This window comes from Vidua chalybeata, chromosome 27 (assembly GCF_026979565.1).
Source record: "Vidua chalybeata isolate OUT-0048 chromosome 27, bVidCha1 merged haplotype, whole genome shotgun sequence".
NCBI lineage: Eukaryota > Metazoa > Chordata > Aves > Passeriformes > Viduidae > Vidua > Vidua chalybeata.
This window is the reverse complement of record NC_071556.1, coordinates 4241218-4254984: the sequence shown is the minus strand read 5'-3', so window position 1 is coordinate 4254984 and position 13767 is coordinate 4241218. Positions and strand designations below refer to the sequence as shown.

Genomic DNA, 13767 nt, shown 5'->3' with positions numbered 1-13767 from the left:
ACACCCCCACAGGAGAGAAAAAGAAAGTTTTTAACCCCATTTTCAGCCCAGGCCTGCCCAATGGCATCAACACGACCCAGGGGAGATTAAAACCAGCATTGCCACTAGAGAAAAACCTTGAGCTGGGATTGCCCATGGATTAGGTGGGACACAGGAGAGGGAAGATCCTGCACCCTTGGACACATCTTAAAGAGATTCTGTCAGAAATCAAGAGGAACACTGGGTTTGTTTGACAAACTGGACTTTGCTGAGCTGAGCTGGCAGGGATTTTATGCAGAGTAAAGGATGCTGCGACTGAAATACTGAACTGGCATTTATTATCAAAGTCAGACTGTTTACATCTGTCAGGTCAACGAGATGCCACAACTACAAAAAAAGATTGTGCACATGGCAGTTCCAATGCAAAAAACCAGTAAAACGGGGCTCCCTCGGTTAAAAAAAGGACTTAAAATTACTCCAGAAAGCAACCGGGTCGGGCTGAACAGCTTTACATCCAGTCAGAGGAGGCGGCGGAGGGGCAGGCGCGGCCCTGCAGCGGGGCCTAGGCGTTGCGGTCGATCCGCACGTCGATCTCGCGGCCGCGCAGCTGCAGCCCGTTCATCATGCGGCACGCGCGCTCCGCCACCTCCGGCGACTCGAACCGCACCACGCCGCAGCCCTTGGACTTGCCGTTCTCCATCTTGATGTCGGCGTAGAGCACGTGGCCTGGGGGCACAGCGGGGTGAGCCACTCCCCATTCCGTCCCCATTCTCCATCCCAAGGACTGCTCCCCACTTTGGCACTCTCCATTCCGTCCCCATTCTCCATCCCAAGGACTGCTCCCCATCTTGGCTCTGGCACTCTCCATCCAGTCCCCATTCTCCACCCCACGGACTGCTCCCCATCTTGGCTCTGGCACTCTCCATCCAGTCCCAATTCTCCACCCCAAGGACTGCTCCCTAGCTTGGCTTTGGCACTCTCCATCCCAAGGACTGTTCCCCTTGGCTTTGGCACTCTCCATCCAATCCCCATTCTCCACCCCAAGGGCTGCTCCCCATCTTGGCTCTGGCACTCTCCACCCCAAGGGCTGCTCCCCACTTTGGCACTCTCCATCCAGTCCCAATTCTCCACCCCAAGGGCTGTTCCCCACTTTGGCACTATCCATCTAATCCCAATTCTCCATCCCAAGGACTGCTCCCCTTGGCTTTGGCACTCTCCATCCCAAGGATTGCTCCCCTTGGTTTTGTCCACTTGGCTCTGGCACTCTCCATCCAGTCCCAATTCTCCATCCCAAGGACTGTTCCCCTTGGCTCTGGCAGTCTCCATCCAATCCCCATTTTCCACCCCAAGGACTGCTCCCCTTGGCTCTGGCACTCTCCATCCAGTCCCCATTCTCCACCCCACGGACTGCTCCCCATCTTGGCTCTGGCACTCTCCACCCCAAGGACTGCTCCTCTTGGCTTTGGCACTCTCCATCTAATCCCAATTCTCCACCCCAAGGACTGCTCCCCATCTTGGCTCTGGCACTCTCCACCCCAAGGACTGCTGCCCTTGGCTTTGTCCACTTGGCTCTGGCACTCTCCAGCCAATCCCAATTCTTCACCCCAAGGACTGTCTCTACCCCAAGGACTGTTCCCCTTGGCTTTGGCACCCTCCATCCAGTCCCAATTCTCCACCCCAAGGACTGCTCATCTTGGCTCTGGCACTCTTCATCCAATCCCAATTCCTCACCCCAGAGACTGCTCCCCATCTTGGCTCTGGCACTCTCCGTGTAATCCCCATTCTCCACCCCAAGGGCTGCTCCCCACCCCGGCTTTGGCACTCAGAGCTCTGGTGTTGTTTGACAGGAGGTGGATTTATCCCAGCACAGGCTCCACCTCACAGCCAAGGCTGGGCTTGGTTCCCATGGAATGGTCTGGGCTAGGAGGGACCTTAAAGAGCACCCAGGGACACCTCCCGCTGTCCCAGGCTGCTCCAAGTCCCATCCAGCCTGGCTGTGGTCACTTCCAGGATTTAGGGACAACCACAGCTTCTTTGGGAAATCCACTCCAGGGCCTCAACACCCTCCCAGCCAGGAATTCCTTCCCAATATCCCATCTGACCCTGCCCTCTGGGGGTTATTATCTGGCCATTATTCATATTCGTTTCTCAGAGTGAGGAAAACAACTCACCACATTCATTGAATTTATCTTTCAGCATTTTCCATGTAAAATCAAAAGGCAGCTGTGGGAAGAGAAGAATAAACCATTACTGAGGCTCTGCTGAACAACCTGCAGGCAGCCCTGCAAAACCGCAAAGCAGAACCCATCCCAGGACAGCCACTGCCATAAAACCACGGATCACCGTCAGCCAGGAGCTCTTCTGGTAAGGAAATGGTTCCAACTCCCCCCAAAATTTGGCAGCATCCAGTGTTAGACATTGTGATTGGAAACCAAGAATGGACGAGATCGACACATCAGTGACAAGGAACGCCATGGGTGGGAAAGGGCAGGAGTGGGAAAAGGGGGCAGCACGAAAAGGAGAAGAAAAAAGGGGCACTCACATTTCTCACAAATATCTGACAGGCTTTCCGGGCCACGCCGGGCGCAGGGCCTCCGGCTCCTCCCAGGGACCCTGCAAAATTCCCTGCGAAGTTGCCCCGCTCCATGTCCATGGGCCGCTCAAAGTTGCTGCCCATGGCCAGCCCCATGCGCTCCATCCCTGCCCCCATGCCCTGCCCCATGGGCGGCCCCATCCTCTCCATGTTGGTGGCCCCGATGCGCTCCAGGCCCATCCTGTCCATGGGGGCGGCTCCCATCCTCTCTATCCCGATCCTGTCCATGGGCGGGCCCCCGATGCGCTCCAGCCCCGCGGGCATCCTCTCTATCACCTGCCCCATGCCCGCGCCCATGCCGGCGGGCACCATGCGCTCCAGGCCGATGCCCATCCTATCCATGCCCGCCCCCATGCGCTCCACGCCCGAGCCCATCCTGTCCATGGCGCCGCCCACGCGGTCGATGGCGGCGCCCATGCGCTCGATGCCGAAGCCGATGCCGGAGCCCATGCGCTCGATGCCCGGCCCCATGCGCTCGATGCCCGGCCCCATGCGCTCCAGGTTGGGGGCCAGGTGGTCGATGCCCAGCGGGGCCATGCGCTCCATGCCCGAGCCCATCCGCTCCACGTTGGAGCCCATGCGGTCCAGCACCAGCCCCATCCTGTCTATCTCCGAGCCCACCCGCTCCATCCCGTGCCCCATGCCGGCCGGGATCCGCTCGATCCCCGCGCCCATCCGATCGATGCCAGGGGCCATCCTCTCGATGCCAGGAATGCTGGCGTTGCCACCACCTGCAACACAGCACAGACAGCATCAGCAGCTGGGCAGGGATGCAGAGACCTGAGCGGCTGCTCGCTCTGCTGGGATGAATTCCCATCACTCAGAGCTCCCTCGATCCAGGGCTTTGGGCTTGCAGGATGAGGCAAACTCAGATGCTCAGGTCAGACCACCCCTGCAGAGTTGCCCCATTCCTGGGACCCCAAAATAAGGACGTGGAGCTGCTGGAGAGAGTCCAGAGGAGATCCCAGAGCTGCTCCCAGGGCTGGAGCCCCTCTGGGGAGAGCTGGGGGTGCTCACCTGGAAAAGAGAAGGCTCCAGGGAGAGCTCAGAGCCTCTTCCAGGGCCTGAAGGGGCTCCAGGAATGCTGGAGAGGGACGGGGGACAAGGGATGGAGGGACAGGACACAGGGAACGGTTCCTTTGATTCTGAAATGTTGTGATTTGGTCATTAAACCAAATTAAATCTGGAAATTGGATGGGGGAGCTCTGCCTGCTCAGAGATGTTTGGGTTCAGCTTTGCTCCAGAAATTCTGCAGTTTCATTACTGAGATTGTCCAGTATTTCCAGGGAACATGCTTGGAAGTTAAATGTGATACAGGCAGCGGGAGAAGCAGGATTTTGTTTTCACTGACAAAAATTAACAACTTCCCAGCAGCATTTAAAAGCCAGATGGCAAATTCCTAGAGCAAATCTAAATCTGCTTTTTTTAATCTGTAAAACCCCCATAATTTTTGTGAGCAGTTCAGGAATGAAAAGCAGGCAGGAAATGGATTTCATTTACTGCACTCACCTATTCCCCTCTCCAGGGTCTCTCCAAAACTCCGGGACATTCCCATCTCATTTCTTCCAAACTCCCTCTCAAATCCCCCTCCCATGGCCCGATCCATCTCTGCAAAGAGGAAGTGGAGAAGTTTGCAGGGGGTTTTATGACCTCTGAGAGAACATTTTACCACAGGAATCGTTTTGAAGCACAGGAAGGTTTTTGTGATTTTCTCTTGATCATTTTGTCATGGCTTCAGGAGCCCAAAGCCCCAAGGGAAAGCAGGATTTACCCCAAAAACATGGGAGGCTCTGGGGTCTGGAGAGAGCCAGAATTTATCTGAATAAACCCTGCAAGGTGCCATCAATAAATCACTGGGTTTGTGCAGCTCAGAGGCCAAAAGGGACTTGGGGACACAAGTGGAAAAACCCCAAGTTATTCCCATAAAACTGAGGCTTGTGGAAAGAGGGATCCCTCCCAGGGAAGCCAGGAGGACACACAAAAATCCAGTGCCTACCACTCATCCTGCCCATGTTCATCCCAGCTGGAAAGCGGCCGATGTTCTCCATGCCACCAAAGGGACCTTCCATTCCTAAAAAAACAGATTTACCAGGGATTCTTTAGCAGTGCTTTCCAGCTCCACACTGGAGCTGCTGCCACACAACATTCCCACAGGCACGAGACAGCTCCCTACCCACCAGTTCCCAAAAAGGGGTCAGGATTTGGGCACAGCATTATAAAAACCATGGGATCACAGAGTGGTTTGGGTTGGGATATTGAGGATCCACTTGTGACTCCCAGGGATGGCACTTCCAGATCTCCTGAGCTAAGGAAGCACAGGTCATGTTTTATGGGATGTACCCACCCTCCCCACACACCTGCAGCAGCCTGAATACCCAAAAAGGAGCAAATTCCTGCTAAATTGGTGATGATTCCCCAGCACACAAATTCCTGCCACACTCAAACAGCTCAGTCTGCAGGACTTCCACAAAGGCCAAGCTATGAAAGATCAAGAACCACAGCTTACCTCCCATTTTATTCATTCCAAAGCCCATGCCTTCCATTCCCATTCCTCAAAATAAAAGAGAAAGCTTTATATAGCAGGTGTCATCCAAGAAATTCCAGCCAAAGGCTGCAGAACTCAAACCACACAACACATCCATGGCTTGGGCTGAAGAGCTTACATGGGATAAGTCTGAGGAGATTTCAACATTCCTGCTCAGAAAATCAAGCAGCAAAGGGGAAAAACCCACTGGCATTTCGACATGGAAAGCTGAGTGTGTGCTACTTTTTAGGTGGCTCTTTGAAACTTGTGCTATTTCAACAGATCCTCACCAAAGATTTGCAAGCCCACTAGAGGTGTTAAAAGTGAGAGATGGTTTGGAGTGTCATGGATCTTTGCAGTGTCTGCTGCTCATGCTCAAGAGTCAGAAAATGAGAGCTGTGTCTTGATCACAGTGGAAAAAAAAATAAAAATGGAGCAGTTGGTTAAATTCAAGTTTCCATTATCAAGCTGAACAAAAAAAAACTCATTTGGCTTTAACATTCCTAAGAAACTACCAACTTTTTGGGGAGGCAAACAAAGCTATCTACCTTCTACACAGCTTAAAGCTCTCATGAAACAAAAGCATAGGAGTAATCTTCTTACCTCCAGGTCCCATGTTGCCCATTCCCATGCCTTTGTTTAAATGATTTGCATCAATAGGTTGACCTCCAGGTCCTAATCCCATGCCAATACCACCAAGACCATCTGAAGAAAATATTCAGATATCAAAAAAGCCTTCTTTCCATAGTTTGACAAAACAGCAAGTTTTATTTCTTAAGTAATTGACTTTCATTCTCCAAAAAAAGCTTGCTGTGTCCCCCCTGTGGGGTGTGTACTGAAAGCAGGGAAGTGTGGAACAAATCAAGAGTAGATGTGTCTTGAAACAGGCTAAAAACTATCTCCAATTAATTGGTTTCATCTTTAAATTTCCATTTCTTACTGCTGAGAAAACTTGGTTTGGAGCTGACTCCTGAAAAATTAACTGGCTAGAACACTGCTTCATTTGGGCAAAGTCCTCAGCTGAGGAGGGTGGAGTGGGCAATTTGGGAGAAGATCCCCTAAATGTGTGCACAGTTCTCACCTCCACCTCTGCCAGGGTTGGCCCCTTGCAGGGGAGAACTGAAGCACCTATGGATCAATGACAGCCACCGATGGAATTGTGAGCACACAGCCAGCCTCTCTCTGAGCAAACACAACACGGCATTCCCAGCATGGAGCTCAATCTTCCTTAAGGATTCCCCAGCCCAAAGAAAGAAGAAAAAGCCCTTTTATTTCCTGAAGCAGGAAGAAAGTTCTCTGCTTGGCACAAACACCAGCTCCTGGCATCCTCTGCCTGCAGGATTCCCTCGTTTCCAGCTCAGCACTGAACACAGGAGTGTTGAATCTTGTTTTAAAACAGCACAAGGTCCCCCTTCCCCGCCCCAGTAAAGGCCAAAATCCAGGCTTCCAGAGGGATTTAGGGAGTTTTACACCAAGGTAATGGAATTGGAACCCAATGACTTTGTCCTGGAGAGAGGAACATCCTTACAGTGACACTGCTGCTGAGGAAGGCCTTGACAGGCACTGAAAGCTGAACTAGGGAGGGACTAATTAATGATCATTAATAATGGGCAATTTAGCAGCACACAACAGGTCTGGTTCCCAGGAAGAAAACAGCATCTGTCTGAATTCAGAGAATCCCAGAATCCTAGAGTGGTTTGGGTTGGAAGGGACCTTAAAGCTCATCCACTCCCAGCCCCTGCCCTTCCACAGCCCAGGCTGCTCAGGACAATTCAAATTCCACCAACAGCCCCAATTTAGCTGCATTTGAACAAATTCAGCCTCCAGCTCTTCCAGTCCCAACTCTTCTCTTCAGTATTCCAGTATCTCATCCCAGCATGGCCGAGGTTAGGAGGGGCCTTTGAAGGGCCTGAGCTCAGCCCAGGCTGCTGAGGCCAGATCACATCCACAGCTTTGGGGTATTCCCAGGGATGGAGACTCCACAGGAGCTCTGAGCAACCCAGTCACCCTCCCAGGAATGTTTCCTTACATCCACGTGGAGTCTGTGGATTTCCACTGCTGGTTTAGACTTGATCTTTTAGTTCCTTCAAATTCCAAGTTGGAAGGAGCAGCTTGGGACAGCCAATTATTCTGAATTTTCATCTCCTGGGTTTTTGGTCAATGCTTTCTGCATCCTGCACCTCCAAGAAGAGCCTGGTTCCCTCTTCTTTCCATATTTAATACATTGTTAAGATCTCCTGTGGAAATTTGAAGGCCTGGAAGGCTCCCAAGTCCTGAATTCAGCCCTTCCAATTAAAGGGAAAACATTCCACTCCCAGAGAAGGAGGTACTGACTGATTCACTGTATTTCCATTAAATCCCACTATTAATGGAAGGCACTGGGATCTTGGGATTGCAATGGAGAGCTCTGGAAGCCTTGAGAAGGTGAATGTTTTAAGACAAGCTTCTGGCCATGAGCTGAAAGAAGTATCCAAAAAATCACTGAGCAGCTCTTCTTCACTATTCCCCCTTCTGAAATGATTCAGGAATTTGGATCCCAGTTTTCCAGTCTGAACCAGAGTTTTACTGGGGCTGGGACTGGTTCCCAGGTGCTGAACAGCCAAATAAAAAGCAGAAGATGTTGAATCATGCAGGGGACACTTACGAGGGAGTTGTTGGGGTCGCTCTGGAGGGAAGAAATCTCCTTTGGGGAAGGCTCGTTCATCCTAAAAGGAATTCAACACATTAAAGCTGGCAAGGAAAGCAGGAAGTTATTTCCTGATTCCTAAAACTTTGAATTCAAATACAGAAATTTCAAGTTAAAGCAGTCTTGAGTGTAGTTTAGATTTGTCTTTTAGCAAAATAATCTGAATTATCCCTGATTGCCTTAATTCAGCAGGCAACAGGTAAATCACACATTTCCCCCTCTGCATTTTGATCCAGCCTTGAAACCACAAATTCCCCCCAAATCAGGAGTGCATTCCCAGGTCAGTGGGAATGGGAGTGTCCTCACCATTTTGACGTGCATGGGTCTGTCAAAGAGCAGCTGCCCATTGAACATCGCTGGGGGTCGTTAAGGATCATTGTTCAAGCACTGAGTGCTCTCACAGGGAGCACAAAAACCCCTCAGAAAATCCCATCTCCTCAGTTATCATTCATAGATTATCCCAAATCCTTCTGCCTTCTCCAAAACTAAAAAGCCTTGAAATCTAAAAATACTGAACATCCAAAAAAAAAAAAAAGGCTTTTTGAGATTAAAAAAAAAGATAAAAACACATTTCTGGGTAAGATTAAGTTCACCAAGACAGAAAACATAACTCTAAGTCAGCCCAAGTGTTTAAATGTTTCCACAGTCACTTTATCCATTGAAAACAGGAGAAAACAGAGAAAAGCTCCACAGCAACCCCACATTCTGAAGTGTGCCATGCCAGCAAATCCTCTGCCCAAGTCTGGCTCCCACAAGGTTTAGTGGGTGCAGTGCAGAAGGGAATTAACACTCCAACAGAAACTTTGGGAAAGGAAAGAGGGTTTATTTTCCTCCTTTCCATACCATAACCAGGAGTTGAGAGAGTAATACCTGGAATTTTATTGCTGTTGGGTTTCTAGGTGGCAAATCATTGTTTGGCCAGGGGAAGGAAACAGGAAAAGGAAAACACCAGCTCCGTGTGCCTTGGCACGGGGACTTTTTCCTTTCCAGACAAATCTTTTCAGAGAATTGCATTTTAATACTAATTACAACCTAGAGACAGAATCTCATCTGGGATGGAAGTACATTTATCCACGTAGGAAAGAGAATTTCCTTTGCTAAAGATCCTGAGCAAACTGCAGCAATTCCTTCAAGATGGAATTTTGTCTTCGTTTCGCTCTTCTTTCCATTTTCCATCCACTACAACTTGACCTTCCCTGCCCTGGCAATACCCTCCTCTGGAATACAGTTCCCACTCTGCCCTGCTGTGTTTCCTGGGCTCTCTGCCCCATTCCCAGTTTGCTGCCAAGGATACAGATGGCCTGCACGGCCTCGATGGCCTGCTCGAAGGTGACAGTGCCGATGCCCCGGCTCTTGCCGTCCTTGTCCTCCAGGATGTCGGCCCGGACCACCACGCCAGCCATGCTGAACACCTCCTTCAGCTTCTTCCAGCCCACCTTGTAGTCCAGCTGCAAAACAGGGCATCGTTGGAAATGCAAGAGAGATTTCCATGAGAAAACAGCTTTAGTGGGCTCCTGTCCTTCCCTGGTATTGGCATGAAAGCTGTCAGAGAGCTGAGATAAAATTCAATTGAAATAGAGAGTTTTGTTGAAAAATCCCAATTAACAGACACTGCTGTTAACTTAACTGTTCAACTTAACTGAGAACCTCCTTGGCACAGAAAATCAACAGGACACAAAGGAGCTTTTCCTGGAATTCCCAAGGCTTTTCCTCCCTCAGATTTGCCCCAGCTGAGAGGCTCCCACTGCTGGATTTGCAGCAGGGGGTGCCCAGCACTCACGTTGGCCACGAAGACGGTGCTGCCGAGGCGGCCGGCCTGCAGGGCGTGGATGATCTCGTTGGGGATGTTGGGGTTGTTCAGGATGCTGGGGGGGATGTTGATCATGCCAGGGCCACCAGGGCCGGGCCCGATGCCCATCCCTCCTGTTGCCATCACCTTCTGCATGGCCCTCCTGGCGTGCTCCCCGTCGGGGTCCTGGGGGACACACACACACACTCAGATCAGACCCCACATCCACCATGGTCAGTGCCAGGGCTCCAACAGGCACAGACAGGAGTTTCCCTTTATCCCAGGATATCTGCTCCCTAACACTCCCAGCCAACTGCTTCCCTTTCTCTGTCAGTCAATTTATGTTATTTTAGCTAACATCCAGCACACACTTTATCATTTAAATGATACCTTTATTATTGGTACCCTTTAATAATAAAGTTATTCCTCTCCAGGCATTTCCCTGGTTCCCAAGGTGTTCATTCATCATTAATACCAACAACAAACCTCTGTTACACTGTTCCAAACCCAGATAAACTCCCAGTGCCATTGGAGAGCATCTGGAATGAACTTCCAGGACTGGCTGTCAACAGCAAAGCCATTAAAATGGAAATACATCTTTGAGGTATTCCAGGAAAGAGCTGATTCTATGGAATTGTTGGTGGAATCCATTCATTCTGATGCAGAATTCAAAGGGGAGTTTGTAAAGAACAAACGTGGAGGTTTCTGTGTCAAATCATTAACAAAGGAACTGCAATTAAAGCCAAACTCCTGCTTTGTCCTCACATCAAGTTTAGTCTTGATAATCACAAGTTCAGCAGTGGTTAAAACTATTAGAAAAGGTTGACTGGGGTTTTTTATCCTATTTAAGTCCTGCTTTCTGTCCATGATCCTCTGAGTCAGCCCTAAACCTTTAACAAGAACTCCCCCTTCCCCCCTGCCAGAACAGATCCCCTCCTTACTTCTTTCACTTTCAGGGGTCTCCCACCAAGACTGTGCTTGTTCAGAACTTCAGCAGCCTTTTTCATGCTCTCCTCCATCTTGAACTCAACCACCCTGTGGGGACACAAACACAGCTCAGGGTGTTTTGTTTGAAGAAGTCTCCTTGGATTTCTGGGTGAAATCAGGTTGAACTTGAAAAATTTAGAGTCAACTTACGCGCATCCCTGGCGAGGTGATTTCCCAGGGCAGTCACAGGGAGGAGGGAAGAGGGAAGAAAGAAAGTCAGTGAAAGCTCAAATCACACACAAATTATTTTATTATTAAAGCCAAATCACATCAGTTAAGCCCTACCAGCGAAAATAAAAGTAACCTTACACAGGCAAGCCTCCAATAGTGGAATTCCATAATTTCTTATGCCTTAACAGGATTAACCTGGGGTCTCTGAGGTTGTAACAAACACTAAATCCCGACTCTCCAAGAAATACCACACGCTTCCTGTGACCTGCTCTTCCCTGGCATACAGCAAAACCCTCCACACTCTCACCCTAAATCCATATCCTTCAGGACACTTAGGAGTGCTCCTATTGTCTTCCCTGATCCTGGACTCAAGGCCCATGAAGGCACTGAACGTTTACATTTAGGAATTTACCTCGCTCTACTGGCCCAGGACGTGGAGTTTGCAGCACCTGCTGTTGCACCCTGGCCCTTCCAAACTCAGCCAACCACTCGAGTGACTTTTCCAAAGCACAGGAATATTCCAGAGCCCTGTCCTGCCTGCTGGGCTCCAGGGTCACACGGCCAACGCCAACGGCACGCAGGGAACAGCTCCTGACTGCAGAGCCCACCCCACCTCCTCCCATCCCACAGCACTCCTGACCTAGAGCCACTGCACATCCACACTCTGAGCCTCCCTGGCCTTCTGTCCAGCACACAGAAACATTTCAGGTAGAAAATCCACAAAGAAACTCTCAAACACTTACCCTTGACTTTCCTTCAGCGTCCATTAAGAGCTCCACGTATGTTACCTCACCAACTACAAATCAGATTCCAGACGACACAGATACCAAGGGAGAAAAGCCAAGAAAACAATGGGAATTTAGAACAATCAACAACCGTGTATGGAGCCTCTGCCTTATAAGAAAGCCCAGAAACACTCCATGTTCTCTAGACCACAAAACTGGACAATTACAGGTATGCAGTAAAGGCTTCAAGCACTTCAATATGTTCTTGGTTTTCCTCCACCTCAAAAGCCAGAGATTTCCACAGTTCCCTGGATCTTTAGTGCCCACTCGTTACCTGAGGCAATCCAAACCCATGGGAAAGGCTGCAGGAACAAGTTTCCTTCACTTGCCACAGGATGCAGTCCTGGCTCCATAATCCACAATTTCAAGTGACTTGTTTTTCTCAGGATTTAAGACAAAAAAGGAATCACACTGAACCAACAGATCAAGAGATCACTGCCTGCCTGCTATTTATTTTAACAGGTTTTCGTTAAGTCACAATAAATTCTATCTTAGCATTAAAATCTGCTACATTTGCTCTCAAGTCAAAACTGTCAACAGCAAAAGGCAAAAGTTCATGGAAAACTCCACCTGCCCCTTTTCCTCACAGGATTGGGATTGCCTCTTTAGGACCAAGTAACCCTGGCAGGGACCTCCAGAATGCAACTACCCAAATGGCTGCTGCCTTTGAAGGGACTGGCATACAGAAGAATGGAATAAACACTTTTTTTTTCCCCTCCTTTTATTTTTCCTTTCTGGTTTTAGAAGTCCTAGTGTTTAAATTTAAACCAGGAGGACTCCAAGCTGCATTATCTGGATAGCGGAATGTTTCATTTATGGGAAAGCACGAGCCAGTTGAGTATGAATAGTTTAACTGGAGCAAGGAACTGAGGTTTCACAAGACTCTGCCAGGGACAGAGGGAGGTATTCAGCCTGACCTCCCCCAGGCCAGACAGGCACTGGGTATCACTGTGGAAAACTGACAGCCTGGAAGGGCTCTCTTGAAGCTGGAAAAAAAAAGAGGAATGCTTAACAAAACCACTGATTTGTAATCTCCATTTCTTATTTTAACCAATAATTTAGCAGTAAGAGCATTCCAGCCAGAGAACAGGATGAACAGCTCTGATCCACTCCTGCTTTTGGGAGGACAATGTTTGAAGCTGGAAAAGGCTGACAAATCCCTCTGAAAGGGACTCCACTGGAGTGTCCATTATCATCCACAGCTCCAGCAGCTCCATCCATGCTGGTATCAAGCCTAACAAGGAATTCCAGCCTGTAATCCCTCTGAGCTCCAGCAGCACACGTGGGATTGTTCCCAAGGAGTCCCGGGGGGTTCAGCACTGCCACGAGGTTCTGACGCCATCCAGCTCAACAGCAGCAGCCAGAGTCCAAGCACACCTGGGGCAGGGGTGCAAACAGATTCACCAGTTCTTCCCAGGTGAGCTCCACTCCAAAACCTCTCCGAGCCACAGCTTCTGGGTCTGGCACTCCCCGAAGCTGCGGAGCCCCCGGAGCGAGGGCTCTCCTCTCCCAGCCACTTCACCTACAGCTCCTCACAAACAGCTCCCAAAGGAGCTTGCCAAGCTTGAGGATATCCAGTACAATTGAGCATCTGCTCTTGTAACCAATCCCTGACTCTGAACCACAAGATCTTCAGGAATCTCTTGGGAAGTTGAGTCTGCGCCAGTTTTGCTCAGAGCTTCCTGCTGGAGCCTTACAGCCCCATGAAAATCCAAATATCCAGCCTGAAGTAGCTGCTTTGCTTTAAAGAACAGCTGAACTTCCTGAAGAGCCCAGTTGCAGAACAGCAGGAGAGGGGAATGACACATTCAGTGCAAGAGCTCTGAGCCAAGACAGAGCCCAGAACCACTGCCATGAAAATGCATTAATTTCACCTTAAACTGTGTAAAAGGAGCCAAACCAGCCCCTCTGCCAGGAGAACATCGTCTGTGGCTGGCAAAGGATATTTTTTTTTAAGAAGCTAGGCTGGGTCACATTTTATTTGGAGTTTTGGTTTTTTTTTTTCTAGATTCCCAAACCACAGGATGCCATGGAAAAGTACCAGGAGCAGATATCCATGTGCTAGACCAGGATAAACGCCCAGTGATCCTGGCAGGATTCCCTTCTGCCAGAGAACAGCTGGATTCTGTCAGGGAACATCCCATAGCCACAAGTGGAGAAACTTCATCCAAGCACAAAAACTGTTAATTCAGGAGCTTCCCAAGGGAGGAAACTTCCAAAAAAAACACTGGCTCCACAGTTTAATTAAGGAAC

The 13767-nt window shown here is 49.7% G+C and overlaps 2 protein-coding genes across 3 annotated transcripts in view; both read right to left on the bottom strand.

Moving 5' to 3' along the window:
- Positions 1 to 13767, bottom strand: part of CTXN1 (cortexin 1) — a 95518-nt gene that overhangs the window by 43981 nt on the left and 37770 nt on the right. The gene's annotated exons all lie outside the window — the stretch shown is intronic.
- Positions 296 to 10606, bottom strand: HNRNPM (heterogeneous nuclear ribonucleoprotein M). Of its 2 annotated transcripts, XM_053965938.1 has the most exons (12): positions 10513 to 10606; positions 9563 to 9757; positions 9077 to 9230; positions 8089 to 8138; positions 7741 to 7801; positions 5700 to 5801; positions 5079 to 5123; positions 4569 to 4643; positions 4082 to 4180; positions 2522 to 3303; positions 2151 to 2202; positions 296 to 705 (listed from the first exon to the last, which is right to left on the bottom strand). In XM_053965938.1, exons 1-12 carry the CDS (start codon positions 10588 to 10590, stop codon positions 542 to 544), a joined length of 1857 nt encoding a protein of 618 aa, XP_053821913.1. In that variant the 5' UTR covers positions 10591 to 10606; the 3' UTR covers positions 296 to 541. The 2 variants fall into 2 exon arrangements, with proteins under 2 accessions (XP_053821913.1, XP_053821914.1); XM_053965939.1 differs by lacking the exon at positions 5700 to 5801.

What these genes read in the sequence shown, in the direction of transcription:
- HNRNPM (XM_053965938.1), bottom strand. Translation starts at nt 10,590, where the DNA reads ATGGAGGAGAGCATGAAAAAGGCTGCTGAAGTTCTGAACAAGCACAGT. An exon ending in CGAGGCCGTGCAGGCCATCT is followed by an intron (nt 8,139 to 9,076) that starts GTATCCTTGGCA and finishes AACGACCCCCAG; the next exon opens with CGATGTTCAATGGGCAGCTG. An exon ending in GAACATGGGCAGGATGAGTG is followed by an intron (nt 4,181 to 4,568) that starts GTAGGCACTGGA and finishes TCCTCTTTGCAG; the next exon opens with AGATGGATCGGGCCATGGGA.